The 19508-nt window shown below is 42.0% G+C and overlaps 1 protein-coding gene across 1 annotated transcript; it reads right to left on the reverse strand.

Moving 5' to 3' along the window:
• Positions 1 to 1633: 1633 nt before the first annotated feature.
• Positions 1634 to 19497, reverse strand: LOC115178359 (uncharacterized). Its single transcript, XM_029739513.1, has 9 exons — positions 19363 to 19497; positions 12475 to 13026; positions 11824 to 12085; positions 11353 to 11521; positions 11049 to 11154; positions 10662 to 10897; positions 3565 to 3723; positions 2359 to 2490; positions 1634 to 2026 (listed from the first exon to the last, which is right to left on the reverse strand). The coding sequence occupies exons 1-9, from the start codon at positions 19492 to 19494 to the stop codon at positions 2017 to 2019; spliced, it is 1758 nt and encodes a 585-aa protein (XP_029595373.1). The 5' UTR covers positions 19495 to 19497; the 3' UTR covers positions 1634 to 2016.
• Positions 19498 to 19508: the final 11 nt, after the last annotated feature.

The raw sequence follows: 19508 nt of genomic DNA on the forward strand, positions 1-19508 counted from the left end.
GCTGAGTTCACAAACCTGTTCTACTAACACACTGAAGCCTCAGGACCAGAACATTCCAATCAATCAGAATAAACCAAATTACAACACAGTCAAAACAAAACTACATTGCTTATTGGGAAACACAAGCACAAACACAAAGCAAAATGCAGTGCTATCTGGCCCTAAATCGACAGTACACTATGGCTAAATATTTGACCATGGTTACTGATCAAAACCTTAGAAAACCTTGACAAAGTACAGGCTCAGTGAGCACAGCCTTGCCATTGAGAAGGGTAGACACAGGAAAACCTGGCTCCCTGTAGAGGAAAGGCTGTGCAACCACTGCACAACAGCAGAACCTGAGACGGAGCTGCATTTCCTGACCAAATGTCAAAAATATAAAACAATTAGAGAGTGTCATTTCCCCAAATTTGAAACCCTTATTCAAGGTTTTAAAGACCTCTCTGATGAGGATAGACTACCCGTCCTGTTGGGGGAGGACGCAGAGAGCTGTGTGTTGGCAGCGCACTACATTGCTGCCTGACATAAGTTGAGGGACAGTGTCTGACAGACCAATAAACCTGCACAAGTACTCTACTATATGGCTATTGTTATTGTTGAATGTATGGTTATTTTGACCCTTGGTTATTGTTATAACTGTTGTCCCGTTGACAATTTTGATACTCATTTTTTTATATTTTTTATATTGTAAATATACAAAATAAGCTTTGGCAATATGTACATTGTTACGTCATGCCAATAAAGCGAATTGAATTGAGACAGAGAGAGAGACAGAGAGAGAGAGAAAGAGAGACAGAGCGAGACAGAGAGAGATAGAGAGAGACAGAGAGAAAGAATTAGAGAGAGCATACTTAAATTCACACAGGACACCGGATAAGACAGGAGAAATACTCCAGATATAACAGACTGACCCTAGCTCCCCGACACATAAACTACTGCAGCATAAATACTGGAGGCTGAGACAGGAGAGGTCGGGAGACACTGTGGCCCCATCCGACGATACCCCCGGACAGGGCCAAACAGGCAGGATATAACCCTACCCACTTTGCCAAAGCACAGCCCCCACACCACTAGAGGGATAGCTTCAACCACCAACTTACCATCCTGAGACAGGGCCGAGTATAGCCCACAAAGATCTCCGCCACGGCACAAACCAAGGGGGGGCACCAACCCAGACAGGAGGATCACGTCAGTGACTCAACCCACTCAAGTGACGCACCCCTCTTCGAGACGGCATGGAAGAGCACCAGTAAGCAAATTGATATAAAACATCCCCACTAAATGTTTTTAAATGCTCACGAATTTCTACAAAATGAGCACAAATTTATATTAAACATGGCTACAAATTATGAAACGAGCTCACGAATTGTAAAACGTCCACGTACTGTAATATACATCCACTATACTTTTAGTTTTGGATGTTATGATGATATTCCCTGGAGGTCGGGGCCCACAGGGCAGGTGCCCTGCGTGCCCATTCGGTAATCTGGCCCTGATCATGAAATTAAACTACAGGTATTGTTGTTACACATCCTGACACTGTCTTGGAGGATAAAACTGACTGTAGCCAGCTTCCATTTTACCTAATTTTATTGTCCAAAGAATGTTCTCATAGTCCAGAAGCATTGCCATACAGGAGCACTGACCAATCTGCCTCCAAAAGAGGACTGCTGGTTTTGAGGATGGTGTGGAGGTCAGTGGTTGATGATCTGAGCACCCCCTGAGATGGTGAGTATGGTTTCAGTAGACCACTATTGAGCTGGTAGATCAGATAGGAGCTTCGAGGAAAGGTCATTTAGTGCTTTGAATGTGGTTCATATTGCCTTATAGTGAATTCAGGACTTGGACAGGGAGTCGATGCAGCTTAAAGATGCATTTACATGGGGGTTTGGATGATAGTGTCAAATTTCTTAGAATGAGCGAAAATATTGGAGTTTGGGGACTGGAGGGGATAATAGTCAAGTTGGGAAATGTGCAAATATTTAGATACAAACATATAGTCAAGTTGGGGATTATTCAGATATTCCTGTTGAAAAAGAGAAAAGACAGAAAGATATAATCTTACAGTATATTAAATTCTTCCCATTGGGCCAAAACTGGTTGAATAAACATTGTTTCCACCTCATTTCAACAACCCAAATAATCTATGTTATGACGGTGAATCAATGTGGAAAACACAATTGGATTTTTTTCACCCAACTTTTAACCAACATTTTTGGTTAATTTCACATTGGTTGATTTCCCAAATTTAAATCAAAACTAGACATTGAACTGATGTCTGTGCCCAGTGGGATTGGAGTTCTGTAATCATATCAGCTCATTTGTCATACTTCTTCTAATCATCCAGAGAGAATGTACCTTTCTTTGAGGTTAACCTTTGAGATGACCTCCCTCAAGGATTCTCGCTCTTTCCTCGGAGCGAATTTGTCCCACATTTTAGCAAAGTCGCCATTGGTGGCCACGTTTCTCAAGATATTGCGACCATGATGCCTGTGGACAAAGATATTAATATCATCTTAAACGTGCAACATATCAAATATATTCTCCTGTCTGTGATTAAAAACAGTACTCAAACGATGGCAAACTGAGAAAAAATATCCCATCAAAATAAGACATACATTAGGTAGAATTTGCAAGAGGGTCGGTTTGAGTAATGCACCGCATTACCTGATCTACAAATCATCTCAACTATCTAACAACTGGGTATTAACCGTTCGTTATTATGAAAATCTTAGCGAATCTGCACAGCGCTTGGCTCAGGCCGACCATTGTGATCAAGTAGGGTTGTCTTCATTAGGCACCAAACAGAAGGAAGGAAACTGAATCATGTACTGACTATTTGGACTCATTTACATCTTGAATTTTTACCCCAATTTCATGATATCCAATTGGTAGTTACAATCTCTGTCCAATCGCTGCAACTCCCGTAAGGACTATGGAGAGGCAAAGGTCGAGAGCCGTGCGTCCTCCGAAACACAACCCAGCCAAGCCGCACTGCATCTTGACACAATGCCCGCTTAACCTGGAAGCCAGCTGCACCAATGTGTCAGAGGAAAAACCATACACCTGGCGATCGTGTCAGCGTGCATTGCACCCCGCCCACCACAGGAGGTCGCTACTTGGCGATGGGAGAAGAACATCCCTGGCGGCCTTTGGCTTCAGCTAAGCTTTTGGCTTTTTAACTTTCAAACCCACATGAGTGCCTGGACTTGGATTTTCCTATGCCACGTAGCACTTATTTGTGTTTATAATTTTTCCTATTTGTTTTCAATTACTATTCCCCTCCAAGAGAACCTGTGGTTGTTTTGGAATACCTAAAATCTGCAATTCAATCCATGACACCCTTTAGCATAGATGCTGTAGACAGCTGACAATGTGGCATTTAAAGGCAATTTCAATTTGTAGTCGTGGTAAACTCTGCAGATGTCAACTCAAGAGTAATTTACCTTTAAAAACTGCATCGTCGGCGATCTAGCGCTATAGCGAGCCATGGATTGAATCACGGCCTAAGTTAAGGCCGGCCATTATGTTTAAGCAAGCTACTTTACAGGAGGAACATCCCACCTGACTTCCTGTGCAGGGTCCACAGCCAGTTTACTGACGGCAATCAAGAAACGGTCAGTGAGGTCTTTCTTCCCCGACAGGAGACGAGCCATCCCCATGACCTCAGCCAGTCTCTCCAGGTGCTGAGCAGTGCAGCTCCTCACCGCAGCGTTACGGTGGCTGAGGAAGGAAAAACAGAGCACATCACTTACATGTCATAGAGATACATGAGTTAGGAGACAAATGATAATGGATTGTATTGATGAAGTCTCATCGATGGATCAAAATGTTCAGTAAGACTTTATATTAAAGTCCCTTAATATACCATTTATAAACTGTTTGTGAAGAGTTCAATTGCCATTTATTAATCATTATTCCTACATTTGTACATGTCAATAAGAAATCTATAAATTGTTATTTACACATTTATAAACGCTATTTTAAATGATTTGTTCATGATTTATCAGATAATTAATAAGGTGTTTGATCATAGTATGTTCACAATTTGTAAATGGTTAATAATGTACTACTAATGTACTATAAACCAGTTAAAAAGGAGTTATTGTCAAGGCATTTGTTAATGGTTGATTAATGGTTTGACTCACCATTTATATACATATTTATAAATGTATTTATAAATGTCACGAATGGTGTATTCATTAAATGAGAGCATTTATGAATGTGTGTACATGCACTTACTAATACCTCAGTGCCTCACTAATACCCCCTAATCTAAAGTGTTCACTATATATACACTTTATAAATGTTTATAAATTACTTGTTACTCCCCAAAGGCTAGCACACATCAGTAGACAGTACCTCTCCACCAATGGCTAAAAATAATCTAAATAACGTAATGGTAAAATAAGAAGTACACAACACAAGGAAGTATAAGACATAACAAAAATATGTGATTCCATTAAAATGTGACGTCTAGCGTTGGGGTGAGTTGCTGCCGAAAGTGTTGTGGAATAACCTAGCATGCTGATGAAAAAGGCAGTTAATTAAAAACTAGCAGTATTTCAACCTTCTCGATTTCGAGGCTTGGCTAATGGGACAATTAGGAGTACAGCGATACCTTCCATCCCTGGATTGAGATACGTTTTCAAGCCATGTCCCTTTTCCGTCACCACGGTGAAAACATATTGCCACAGGACCGTTTCGACTTGATGGCAGACTGAACTTGAAGTCGAGCCTTGAGCTAAGCATAGTAACATAATTAAACTCAAAATATGCTATTATGTTATTTTGAAAGAACCTCTTAAAGATCGCACCCTTCAATTTTCACCTAAAATGACATACCCAAAACTATCTGTAGCTCAGGACCTGAAGCAAGGATATGCATATTCTTGATACCATGTGAAAGGAAACACTTTGAAGTTTGTGGAAATGTTAAATTAATGTAGAAAAATATAACACATTAGATCTGGTAAACTTTTTTTTTGTGTATTTTTTCTACCATCATCTTAGAAATGCAAGAGAAATGCCATAAGGTATTATTCCAGCCCAGGGGCAATTTTGATTTTGGCCACTAGATGACAGCAGTGTCAGTGCAAAGTTTTAGACTGATCCAATGAACCATTGTATATCTGTTCAAAATGTTGTATCAAGACTACCCAAATGTGCCTAATTGGTTTATCAATACATTGTGCACTCTTCTCAAACAAATAGATTGGTATTCTTTCACTGTAATACCTACTGTAAATTGGACAGTGCAGTTAGATTAACAAGAATTTAAGCTTTCTGCCCATATCAGATATGTCTATGTCCTGGGAAATGTTTTTGTTACTTACAACCTCATGCTAATTGTCAGGGGTGTGTACAGGAGGCAAAGTCAGGTGCAGGAGAGCAGAGTGTAGTGAATAGATGCACTTTAACGCCGTTCCAAAAATGACAGCACATAAAAACAATAACGTGCCAAAAACACGGAACATAGCAAAAGTAAAGCGCCTGACAATAATCCACATAACAAACAAACAATTAGACACAAAGACAATGGAGAGGAACAGAGAACTAAATACATGCAGTAATTATGGAATGAAAACCAGGTATGTAATGGAACAAGACAAAACCAATGGAATATGAGAAATGGAGTGGCGATGGCTAGAAAGCCGGTGACGTCGATCGCCGAACGCCACCCGAACAAGGAGAGGAGCCGACTTCGGTGGAAGTCGTGACACTAATCACATTGGCCTACGTTGGCTCAACCGTCCCGCGGGGGTGACACTGATCCCGTAGAGGTATTAATATCATAATGTTTCTTAAGACCTGCCTAAATGAAAAAAAAATGAATATTTGTGATGGTGTATATTAAATTGATTGACTTTGTAGTGTGGTAGTATTTGATATATAACTATACATTAAAATGTTTATCTTTTACGCTATAAATGAGTTGACATTGACAGGCAAGAATTGGACTGCGAGTGGAAAGGTATTTAACATTATGAAATCATATACAAGGCATTAACAAACATTACAATGCAATACCTTATGCATGATCAGAGAGGGAGAGAGAGAGAAGTCATAGCCTGAAAGGCCATGCCCAAGAGTCGCTGGGGTGGAGAGAGAGAGAGTGTATCTCACTAGCGCAGGTTAGGAACAAAGAAAAAGAGAGATAATGATTCTAAGACTCTTTTAAAAGCCTCTGAGTTGTTAGAATAAAACAATGTGAGTTGTTGACCAATATGCTACTATAAAAGTGAACTTCCAATCAGATATCAGACCTACAGATGTAAACACAAATGAAACTCTGCTACCCAGAGTGGTGATGAGGGGGTTGGTGAGATAATTGTAATTATAAACCGGGTGGTTCGAGCCCTGAATGCTGATTGGCTGAAAGCTGTGGCATATAACCTACCATTTGGTTTTGAAATATTGAAACCAAACCATATGATTTGAATGAAGTATTTAAGTAAACAACAGGAAAAGGTGACTGTAAGAAGCACTCATAATTTCAAATAGGCTACATGTCGTATTAAACAGCATATAAACACTCTAAATAGGTCAGGAGTCAGACATGTAGCCTAATACGAAATGTATTTGTAGTAGAGTTAAAATGGTTATTCCATCAAACTTCAAATTATTAGAATAGTACACAACGCAGAACAGAACAACCAGGTTGAGGGCCAAAGCCCGCGAACAGGAATATTCCAAGTTCAGACAGAAGGGGGGAGTCAGATCGCTTTGATCGCCAGGAACTTTACTTTTGGTGTCTATTTTTAATTGTTGCGCTACTGGTGCTGCCTGTTGATGTTAGGTGGGCAGTTACAGTAGCTGAATGATGTTAACATCTTCGGGTTTTGTTTCATTAAATGTATTTTATTTCATCTGGGTGCATGCGTCACCTACTAACACCCTGGTACTACCCGTAGCTGCCGTTCTCCTCAGTCCGAGAAAACCCAGAGAGAAAGGTGTGTCTTGATATGACTCCTTTGTAGAAGTCCATATCGTGAAATAAATAAAACATCCCAAGGTTAATGCTGTAGATATTGTTGTTATAAGGGAATGTGAGACTATAGAAACATGTAACTTTCAGAGTTTTATTGTTGTTATTAATATAGTTTACAGAGTGCTAAAAGTGCTGCTGTTGCTAGCTATCATGCCTTTCTGTGAAGCTAACAGTACGGGCGTTGCATTATGGGAGATGTAGTTCGGTCCTCTAAGGTATGAATGGGATAGTGGCAATTTCACGTTGTAACTTGTTTGTGCTGCAGTGTTTTTTGTAAATGAGTTGTTGTATTTTGGTACTGTCAACACTATGGCGCACGCGCGCAGCCAGTTTGGGTTCTGTGTAAGCTCAGCATTTAAACAGCATTTTGTTGTATTAAATCGTTATAGTCTATCAATTGCACATACATGCTGATTGACTTACTTAGAATGAAATACAAATTAAATAAAAATGCCTCATTAGGCTCAGTCTACAGTGCCTTTGAATTCATTTTTAGAAACACGAGTTTGGCCAGAGTCTGTAGCTTCAGGCTCATGTGATTGTGCCTGGAGAGCAGGCCAGCCGCAGAGAATACGCTCTCAGCTCTTGCAGAGCCACTTGGGATGCTAAACACCGTTTGGGCCACTAATGCCCGGCTGGGCAGGGATGCGTAGTTATTTTTATTTTGTTCTGTAGGTAGGCCTAAAGGATTTTAGGTCAAATATCCCTATCAAAACAGAACGCTCCTTGAAAGAGGTAATAGAGTTAGTTAACATGCCATCAATGATGGCCTATTGTGTAGATAATAGAAGGAAAATTAACTGAACTTTTTAGAGATAATTTTTTGTTTATAAATAATGCGCTAAAATGACACCTACCTAGCTAACCACCTCGTTCCTTTCTGTTAGCATGTACACGTAGTAAGTACATGCTTTCGGGATACCTGTCTTTTCATTCTTTAGTTGTGGACACTACATAACCGCACTCCCTCTCTTCCTCTTGGTCCTCCTCATCTTTGTAAGTCTCCTTGATTTTTCACCTGTGTGTTTTATCGGCTTCTTTATGAAGATATTTAGAATATTAGATGACAGTAGCTAAAGCAAGGTGCTATAGCAGCACACAAGTAGACTACAAATGCATGTTGGGCCGGGCATGCCCTGAGCTTGTAAAATGAGTGCTACTGGAGCACTACTGGAGCGAAATTGAAGGGGGCGAGAAAGTCGAAGCTCCAGCCTCTGGGAAACTTGCTCCACGATCCAGTCAAATAGGGCAAGCTCCACTCCTCACTCCGCTCACATACTCTGGCATGGCCACACCCTAGGTGGGACTGACTTTGCAGCTATCTGCATCTCAGTCAGACATGTCGCGTTGGAGCCTATTTGTGCTCTGTTCTAACAAATCTCGCTGCGCATCATGTAGAAATGACCTAGTCTGATCATGCTCTTTTTCATATGCTTGAAGTTCTGCTTCCAATTGCTCTATGCTGCGCTCTGATTTCCTCTGGGAAGTTCATCAGTAGTTTGCTGTGTTGCTATTAGTTTTTCCCGAGTAAAAGCACAGCAAGCTTTAGAATTAACATTCTCTCGTATTTTTTCTTATGCATATCAATACACTGAGTATACAAAACATTAAGAACGTCTTCTCTTTCCATGACAGACTGACCAGGTGAATCCAATTATTGATGTCACTTGTTAAATCCACTTCAATCAGTATAAATGAAGGGGAGGTGACAGGTTAAATAAGAATTTTTAAGTTTTGAGACAATGTAATATTGCCTGTGTGTAGCTGGTGTAGAGGAGTCAGGCGCAGGACAGCAGATATGAGTAATAAACATAATTTACTCAAATATTCACAAATACAACGCAATAATTCGAGGCCACAATAACGGACCGTATTACAAACAAACAATCACTCACAAACAAACATGGAGGAACAGAGGGTTAAATAATGAACAAGTAATTGGGGGAATGAAATCAGGTGTGTAAGACAAGGACAAAACAAATGGAAAATGAAAAGTAGATCGGCGATGGCTAGAAGGTCGGTGACGTAGACCGCCGAACGCCGCCCGAACAAGGAGAGGGACCGACCTCGGCGGAAGTCGTGACAGACAATATGGACATGGATTGTGTATGTGTGCCATTCAGAGGGTGAATGGGCAAGACAATATTTAAGTGCCTTTGAACGGGGGGCTAGGGTCATTATGTTATATCCGGTGTAATTCTCCTGTCTTATCTGGTGTCCTGTGTGATCATATATATGCTCCCTCTAATTCTCCTATATTTCTCGCTCTCCCCTCTCGGAGGACCTGAGCCCTAGGACCATGCCTCAGGACTATCTGGCCTGACGACTCCTGGCTGTCCCCGTCCCTAGTCCACCTGGTCGTGCTGCTGACCCTGTTTCTGCTGTTCTGCCTGCGGCCATAGAACCCTGACGTGTTCACCAGACCCCCCCCGTCCCCCCTATGTTAAGTATACTCAGTGCATATTGCCAGCACTAAAGAATTTCATCCCTATTCGAATCAAATGTGAGAACATTCTTGCCTTTTTTGATCAAATCATTAATACGAGTCGATTTCCATAACTGAAAAATATAGATTGCTTGCATATTCGCCTTCACATAGGCCACGTGTTCATTATATATGATAATTTTATTTGTAAACAAATAAAATTATCATATATAATGAACATGTGGCAAGTCAGTTAAGAACAAACTCTTATTTTCAATGACGGCCTAGGAACAGTGGGTTAACTGCCTTGTTCAGGGGCAGAACGACAGATTTTTACCTTGTCAGCTCGGGGATTCGATCTTGCAACCTTTTGGTTACAAGTCCAACGCGCTAACCACTAGGCTACCTGCTGCCCCAATAGAATAATAGAATAGAATAAACTCAAATTTAGTCCAATGTATCTGTAAGATATATCACATCGGGGTCACCATTTACTGTAGTGTCGAATTACAGGAAATTAACTTTAATATGCACATGTTTCTCTCCGCCGTCAAGAGGGGTGCCATAATTTTTGGGGGCCCGCTTGGTGTGGGGGCCTCCCAACCAAACCTCCCCAAGAGGCTAAAGAGGCTAGAGCCGGCCCTGCTCTGGAGCATCACTTTCATATAAAGTGTTAACAAATGTTCTTGTGTAGAGATGACATACATCCACTGCTAATTAGGTCCGGGACGATACCAGTATCCAAAACACGAAGCGGATTTATACAGCAGGTTTTTAAAGGACCAAAGAGTGAGATCTGCTTTGTGTTTTCATTTTTGCCATTGAAAATATATTGCGATACTGGCATTGTCCCGGCCCTAATACTTGCCTTCATTGCACATTTAGACTTGCCATTTGTACTTGCCATTTGCCTTCATTGCACATTTATACATCCCACTTAATAACATACATTGTACTTAATTGTTTTACTTGTACATTTTTTGCACTCTTTTATTTGCACTTCTGGTCAGATGCTAACTGCATTTCGTTGTACTGTACTTGTACTATGACAGTAAAGTTGAATCTAATCTAATGTGTGGTATACCTAAGCGAGCAGTGACCATTTTGCACCAGAAAGTTCAGGTCTGTTTGGAGTGAATCCTAACTTCCACTCGAGTCAAACTTTCAATGTGAGACAAAGTGAACATTTGTGGAAGTCCGGATCTACCCCTTAGTGAGTGTTAATTGACCCCTCTCCCTCTTTACCTCAGCCCACCGACCAGCAGGGCATTCATGACACGGGTAGGGGTGCAGCTCTGCACCATGTGACCCAGGGCACAGTTGGCGCCCTGCCGGATGAAGGTGTTGGCCTCGCTGGCTTTGTGCAGCAGCACGCGTGCCGTCCCCTCCACCTCACTGTCCATGGCCCTCTGGAGGTGGACGTACATGTCACCCAGTGTGGCCATGGCAGCACAGGACACTGCAGAGCGCAGGTTCTTCACCTGAATCATAATAACATGCACAGGACCAGCTATTAATGTTGAGCAGTACAACCCACGAACATCAGAAACGTGACACAATAATTTGACTTGTTCTCCAAATGTAGCAGATTTGTGCAGATGAATGAATAGGGCAGTGAATGAATACAGCTACCTCATTTATAATGGCAAGGCAGATATCATGGAGTTTAGGCATCAGTATGTCCATGTGGTTCTGAGCCATCACACGGACAGAGGTCAAGCCCTCGATCTTCTTCTCCCTGCAATTCAGTGAAAGAAACGTAAGCAATTTCCACAACATTTTCCAAAAACATTATAATGATGTTCATCAATTAGGACTCTGGTCTCTTAATTTCAGAAGTTTCTACGCTCTGTAGCTCAAATCTACATTTCCAAGGACACTACACTGTGCTTCCTTTAGCCTAGCTCCATTGGTCTTGTCTACAGTGAATGCTCACCAGTCATCAGAGGCAGAGTGGAGCAGCTTGAAGGTCTTAGTCAGGGCCTGCTCTGGGTTGGACAGGGGCTGCAATCTGGCCTGGTCCTGACTTTTCTTTATTTGGCCCTTTGGCTCACTGGCTGCCTTCTTGTCTATGGGTTGACAGCAGACATCTATCTCTCTGTGAACTGTATTTATGTATTTACTCATTTCCATATCTGTTTGTAGCTTTTAACACTAGAACATCTTAGTTCATTATGATATCATTTTAAATTTAGCACACATTTTTTGGTGCTCACCCTGCTCAGAAGCAGGGTCTAATTCGCCTTGAGCAAAGGTTATCTCACTGTGCAACAGGCAAAGCAAGTGTGGAAAAATGTCTTAGCCCTGGGCTAAAGCCATTTGTGTCCCTTCCCTTCCTACTATCAGTCTACCTAGCTTCATCTCCCTGTCTAATTTAAATTAGTGTGAGTACATGAGAGGGACTGACCTGAGCCGGTGTCAGCCTTTTGAAGGCTAAGGAACCTTGTAGGCCGAGGCAGTTTGCTCCTGGGCTTGGTAGGAGGGGGAGCAGGCCTGGGTGGGCTGTCACGCGACTTTACCGGGGTCCCAACATCCAAGTAGTCACGGAGCTCCGCAGGGGTGTTCATATCCACTGAGCTCAGGCTTCCCAGAGAGCTGGTGGCTATTTCCCCCATGGACATGGCCGAGCCCAAACTTCTCCTGCCCATGGCCTTCACCTCATGTACCACCTTTGGCGTAGACCAGAAAAGAATGCTCCCATCATAGAAATGCATATAGAACTAGTATATACATAAACTAATATACAGAGATCCTGTATTCTAGGATCTATTCTATCATGCCGTCAAAGAGAGTATCCTTTCTAACCTGTACCCCCGCACACTGTACCCCCTCAACTAACCTGTACCCCCGCACACTGACTCGGTACCGATACCCCCTGTATATAGCCTCGTTATTGTTATGTCATTGTGTTACTTTTATTATTATTATTGTTTACATTAGTTTATTTGTTAAATATTTTCCTAACTCTTCTTGAACTGCACTGTTGGTTTCACAGTAAGGTCTACACTTGTGTTTTCACAAATTTTCACATTTACAATAAATTCAAAGTCCATCCTACCTTCCAGGCCTCCTCCTTCAGGTGAGCCTCGATGTCCCTCACCTCCTCCATCAGGTCAATGGGTCTGTTGTTGTCAGCACAGGCCTGGTCCAACTGGACTTTCAGGGCTTTGACTCCCCGCCTGCCCTTCTTCTTCTTGCCCCTCTTGGAGGGAGCTCCAGTGGGAGGGACGGGAACAGGCCGCACGCTACTGCTGCTGAATGACTTATTTACCTGGATGGACTCCAGAGAGTGAGATCCGGGTCGAACTTGGGCTCCGTCCACCCCCACCACGTTCTTCAGTGGGGCCAGAGCTATGTGTTCAAGCCTTCGTGGCAAAGGCCTCGGTGGAGCTTTCGGCCGTGGAATGCACTGAATAGAGGGGACGAAGTGGTGCGCGAAGGTGCTGCCAACCCCGATGAGAGCAGTCCGGACATAATTCTCATGGATAGCACTTATCTTTCTTTGCTTTGCTTCCATGGCCTCTCTCTCAGCTCTCTGCATCTGCAGAAGTCTGGCATCACTGATGAAGCCCCGATGGCCCTCTGGGATTGGGTAGCTCTCCTGATAGCCCTGGATCACAATGGTACAGTATGAAATGAATAGCAGAAGGGAAGTAGTCAAAATAGTTTCTACAGTGTGTCATATAAAGCTTTTAAGCTAAAGATGTTATGGATGTAGGCCTACTGTCTGTCTATGAAACCACAAAATAAACAGTGATATTTTTGAAAAACGTTTGAAATACTGATGAGCCTTACAAAACTTGAAAACTTGTCCTGGTCATCCTGTTGGTTTAAAGCCATGTTTTGCTTCCTCAAGTTTTCGATGACGCTCTTCATCTGAGAGTTCTCCTTCTGGAGTTTGTCAAACTCACTTGATTTTCTTCCTCGATAAGCCATTGATAATAAATGTTAACACTCTCAAAATAAGAACTTAACCTATCTCTGAGAGAACTATCATGAAATGAGTGGAAATGAAATTTTGCTTGTCAGATGGAACCAGCAATGATATCATGGCAAGGATTCCGTTACATTGTGATGTCATAATGGGGTCTGTTGACAGCGCTGAGCACATCAGCACATGGTGAACATTCATGAAAGCTTTTTGATTCCCATATAAAATCCTAAATGTATGATGAATTTGTAAATACTATATATATATATAAACTCAGCAAAAAAGAAACGTCTTTTTTAGGACCCTGTCTTCCACAGATAATTTGTAAAAGTCCAACTTACTTCACAGATCTTCATTGTAAAGGGTTTAAACACTGTTTCCCATGCTTGTTCAATGAACCATAAACAATTATTGAACATGCACCTGTGGAACAGTCATTAAGACACTAACAGCTTACAGACGGTAGGCAATTAAGGTCACAGTTATGAAAACTTAGGACACCAAACAGGCCTTTCTACTGACTCTGAAAAACACCAAAAGAAAGATGCCCAGGGTCCCTGCTCATCTGCGTGAACGTGCCTTAGGCATGCTGCAAGGAGTCATGAGGACTGCAGATGTGGCCAGGGCAATAAATTGCAATGTCCGTACTGTGAGACGCCTAAGACAGCGCAACAGGGAAACAGGACGGACAGCTGATCATCCTCGCAGTGGCAGACCACGTGTAACAACACCTGCACAGGATCGGTACATGCAAACATCACACCTGCGGGACAGGTACAGGATGGCAACAACAACTGCCCGAGTTACACCAGGAACGCACAATCCCTCTATCAGTGCTCAGACTGTCCGCAATAGGCTGTGAGAGGCTGGACTGAGGGCTTGTAGGCCTGTTGTAAGGCAGGTCCTCACCAGACATCACCGGCAACAGTGTCGCCTATGGGAACAAACCCACCGTCGCTGGACCAGACAGGACTGCCAAAAAGTGCTCTTCATTGACGAGTCGTGATTTTGTCTCACCAGGGGTGATGGTCAGATTCACGTTTATCGTCGAAGGAATGAGCGTTACACCGAGGCCTGTACTCTGGAGCGGGATCAATTTGGAGGTGGACGGTCCGTCGTGGTCTGGGGCGGTGTGTCACAGCATCATATGACTGAGCTTGTTGTCATTGCAGGCAGTCTCAACGCTGTGTATTACAGGGAAGACATCCTCCTCCCTCATGTGGTACACTTCCTGCAGGCTCATCCTGACATGACCCTCCAGCGTGACAATGCCACCAGCCATACTGCTCATTCTGTGCATTATTGCCTACAAGACAGGAATATCAGTGGTCTGCCATGGTTAGCAAAGAGCCCGGATCTCAATCCCATTGAGCACGTCTGGGACCTGTTGGATCGGAGGGTGAGAGCTAGGGCCATTCCCCCCAGAAATGTCCAGGAACTTGCAGGTGCCTTGGTGGAAGAGTGGGGTAACATCTCACAGCAAGAACTGGCAAATCTGGTGCAGTCCATGAGGAGGAGATGCACTGCAGTACTTCATGCAGTTGGTGGCCACACCAGATACAGACTGTTACTTTTGATTTTGACCCCCCCTTTGTTCAGGGACACATTATTCCATTTCTGTTGGTCACATTTCTGTGGAACTGGTTCAGTTTATGTCTCAGTTGTTGAACTTGTTATGTTCATACAAATATTTACACGTTAAGTTTGCTGAAAATAAACGCAGTTGACAATGACAGGACGTTTCTTTTTTTTGCTGAGTTTATATATGATATGATTATATATATATATATATATATATATATATATATACACCGTATAAAGCTGAAGTCGGAAGTTCACATACACCGTAGCCAAATACATTTAAACTCAGTTTTTCACAATTCCTGAAATTTAATCCTAGTACAAATCCCCTGTCTTAGGTTAGTTAGGATCACCACTTTATTTTAAGAATGTGAAATGTCAGAATAATATTAGAGAGATTGATTTATTTCAGCTTGTATTTCTTTCATCACATTCCCAATGGGTCAGAAGTGTACATACACTCAATTAGTATTTGGTAGCATTGCCTTTAAATTGTTTAACTTGGGTCAAACGTTTCGGGTAGCCTTCCACAAGTTTCCCACAATTAGTTTGGTGAATTTTGGCCAATTCCTCCTGACAGAGCTGGTGTAACTGAGTCAGGTTAGTAGGCCTCGTTGCTCGCTCACGCTTCTGCCCTATAGGATTGAGATCAGGGCTTTGCGATGGCCATTCCAACACCTTGACTTTGTTGCCCTTAAACCATTTTGTGTGTGTGTTTTGGAGTGTCAGTGTAGTATGTGTAAGTGTATGGTTAGAGTCCAGTGAGTGTATATCGAGCCTATGGAAGAGAGTCAGTGCAGAAAATAAGAACAAATATGAATAAAATAAGGGGGTCAATTGCAAATAGTCCGGGTAACCATTTGATTAACTGTTCAGCAGTGCTATGGCTTAGGGGTAGAAGCTGTTAAGGAGCCTTTTGGCACTCCGGGACCGCTTGCTGTGCAGTAGCAGAGAGAACAGTCTATGACTTGGGTGGCTGGAGCCTTCGACAATTTTTAGGGCCTTCCTCTGACACTGCCTGGTATAGAGCTTGAAGAATATTGAAACGAATAATAGGCAAATGTTGCACAATCCAGGTGTGGAAAGCTCTTAGAAACTTTACCCAGAAAGACTCACAGCTGTAATCGCTGCCAAAGGTGTTTGTACAAAGTATTCACTCAAGGGTGTGAATACTTATGTAAATTAGATATTTCTATATTAAATGTTCAATACATTTTCAAACATTTCTTAATATATGTTTTCACTTTTTCATTATGGTGTACTGTGTGTAGCTGGGTGAGAGAAAAACATATATTTAATCCATTTTGAATTCAGGCTGTAACACAACGAAATGTGGAATAAGTCAAGGTGTATGAATACTTTCTGAAGGCACTATAGACAAGGATGGGGGCTTGGGGTTTTGATGGGAAAGGTCTAGACTTTACAGGGAAAGACCATGGTTAGCAGGGTTGGCCTTCATTCCATTTCAACTCAATTAACTCTGAAAATTAAGTCAAATGCAGTTCATGAGTTCACTCAGTTCAGGAAACAACAATATCATTGAATTGGATTTTCTACGTTTTCAAATGTCCAATTGCTACATTTGCTGAGCTGAGCCAGACTGGAATGGAATCAGAGTTTTGCAGGCAGATCACCCGTGATACAAGTCAGTATTCGACATCCATCCATGGCTGAGGATGTCAGGATATGACGTGGAAACCGGCCACCAGGGGCAACAGTGAGCGCTGTTACCTTTAAAGATATCCATAAAAAGTGTTGTTTAAAGTTTGCCACTAGCCACCTGGGAGACACACCAAACATGTGGAAGAAGGTGCTCTGGTGAGATGAAACCAAAATCGAACTTTTTGGCAACAATGCAAAACGTTATGTTTGGCGTAAAAGCAACACAGCTCATCACCCTGAACACATCATCCCCACTGTCAAACATGGTGGTGGCAGCATCATGGTTTGGGCCTGCTTTTCTTCAGCAGGGGCAGGGAAGATGGTTAAAATTGATGGATGGAGCCAAATACAGGACCATTCTGGAAGAAAACCTGATGGAGTCTGCAAAAGACCTGAGACTGGGACGGAGATTTGTCTTCCAACAAGACAATGATCCAAAACATAAAGCAAAATCTACAATGGAATGGTTCACAAATAAACATATCCAGGTGTTAGAATGGCCAAGTCAAAGTCCAGACCTGAATCCAATCGAGAATCTGTGGAAAGAACTGAAAACTGCTGTTCACAAACGCTCTCCATCCAACCTCACTGAGCTCGAGCTGTTTTGCAAGGAGGAATGGGCAAAAATTTCAGTCTCTCGATGTGCAAAACTGATAGAGACATACCCCAAGCGACTTACAGCTGTAATCGCAGCAAAAGGTGGCGCTACAAAGTATTAACTTAAGGGGGCTGAATAATTTTGCACGCCCAATTTTTCAGTTTTTTATTTGTTAAAAAAGTTTTAAATATCCAATAAATTTCGTTCCACTTCATGATTGTGTCCCACTTGTTGTTGATTCTTCACAAAAAATTACAGTTTTATATCTTTATGTTTGAAGCCTGAAATGTGGCAAAAGGTCGAAAAGTTCAAGGGGGCCGAATACTTTCGCAAGGCACTGTACATACTATACGAAAGGTAACATATCATACTAACTGGGGTGTCTCGGATTTACATACAGAACACATACTGACTTGCCTAGTTAAATAAAGGTTAATTAAAAAATATATATATAATAATACAAAATGCTCTGAGACCAGGTTGGTCTGCCCCCAGAACAAAATCTAGTAGATGGCCAGCATGCATGCAAAATTTGGTTTTGGTTTCTGAGACTACTGAGCTATACATGTGTTGCGCGTTTCATCACAATATTGTTTTGAACGTTCGTTTTAGGACTGCCAGGACAGCCAGCTGAACATTTACTCAATACATCCTCAATAGGCACTGATGAAGATTTGGTCTAAAGTGCATTACTGTGGCTTAAAAACACGATGCAATATCTAAAGAAGGCAACGTATTAGTAGCAAAACCTTGTGTCTTCATTTTGAGGTCTCCAGATTGCAACTAAAGTCAGTGTAACGTTAGCTTGCTAGCTAAGAGATTGAGTGGAGACCACCACATTTTTTTCTTACAAACTTTGCTAGCTAATGACAACATTGCCATCTGTCTAAAGTAAATTCGATGACATGATGATAATGGCAGTCGTTTCCTACTAAATATTTGCCTACTTTAGCAACGTCATCGTATTTCGAAGCCACTATAGTGTATTTTAGGCGAAACGGTCATAGCTCCCATTCAAAGTCATTTACTCTTGGACATCAATGTGGCTGTAGAACGTTGATAACAATGCCAACGACTCGACCACGTGATGGAGTGGCGACCCATGAAAATGTAAGCTCCAATTCAGATACCTACTGACTTTGTCTCTACAAATGTGATCAAGTTGCTTGTCTCACGCAACATACATTACAGATTACATTTACGGAACGTCTCTCTCTCAGGCACAGACCTATCAGGAAATGTTATCTTCTATGGGAAGGGTTTTGTACGATTAGACCGAAGAGACACATCGAGTCTTCAACTGTCTGCCTGCCTGACTTACTTAACCGACCTTACTCTATGGACCTCTCCCTTCTTTGGACCACTCTCTTCTTGCTCAACACCGACATCTGAAGCTATCACGAGATATCAGGCGCTTCCAGTATTAGGCACTTCCAGGTTCTGAGAAAAACACCAGGCAGCTATAAAGTGTATCTTAACAACTCCGCAAGGCTGCAGGGCCAGATGGATTACCAGGGGCAGGCCTTTGGTTTTATAAGTGGCGGGAGGTCTGGGGGTCCTCCCTACGTTTTTTGGGGGAATCTAAAGCTAATTTCTACACAATCTAACCCTGTCGGGGTCATTTTGTGGTAACTTTTATTGTAAATAAGAATAGAATATTAGTACCCCTGGTTGGGAACCACTGGGCTATACTGTATGTAACCCTCTCACCAGGCTCGAATATGATTCTCACAATATTAACTTATGTAGAGTATCTCCACAGCATGGGATGTTAGGTGAGAAGGACATCTCCAATAAGAATTCCTATTGTAAACTGTCTAGGGTGACGACAGGGTATTAACTTCAGATGAAATGATTATATGTTTCTGATATTGTATCAGGATAGGCTAGCCCATGCATTCAATTTATATTTTTATATATATATTTTTTTTTTTATATATATTTAACTGAAACAGTATGACTCCACCAAGGCAACATACATAAGGTCCAATATGTGTATGATTACATTTTCACAGCAAAACATCAAAAAAAAATAAAAATAAACCCCAATGAGTCATGCACAACCCATGTCCAAATTATTTAAAGCTTGCTTAATAACCCGTTTGCGCTCGTTGGAGCTAAAAATAAAAATAAATAAAAAACGACTAAACACACAAAGTCCAGAAGCACCTCACGTTGTGATTACTCACTACTTGTAGATATTCCTTCAGGGAAGTATGGCAGTTCCTTGCAGGTTTCCTCACAAAATCCACAGCAAGCACCGCTACAAGGCAGACAGTACTCCTTAGCCGTAACCGATATACCATGGGTGTAATATTCA

The sequence above is a fragment of the Salmo trutta genome, chromosome 38, assembly GCF_901001165.1.
Source record: "Salmo trutta chromosome 38, fSalTru1.1, whole genome shotgun sequence".
NCBI lineage: Eukaryota > Metazoa > Chordata > Actinopteri > Salmoniformes > Salmonidae > Salmo > Salmo trutta.

What these genes read in the sequence shown, in the direction of transcription:
- LOC115178359 (XM_029739513.1), bottom strand. Translation starts at nt 19,494, where the DNA reads ATGGTATATCGGTTACGGCTAAGGAGTACTGTCTGCCTTGTAGCGGTG. An exon ending in AAGTAGTGAGTAATCACAAC is followed by an intron (nt 13,027 to 19,362) that starts GTGAGGTGCTTC and finishes ATTGTGATCCAG; the next exon opens with GGCTATCAGGAGAGCTACCC. An exon ending in AAAGGCTGACACCGGCTCAG is followed by an intron (nt 11,522 to 11,823) that starts GTCAGTCCCTCT and finishes ACATAAATACAG; the next exon opens with TTCACAGAGAGATAGATGTC.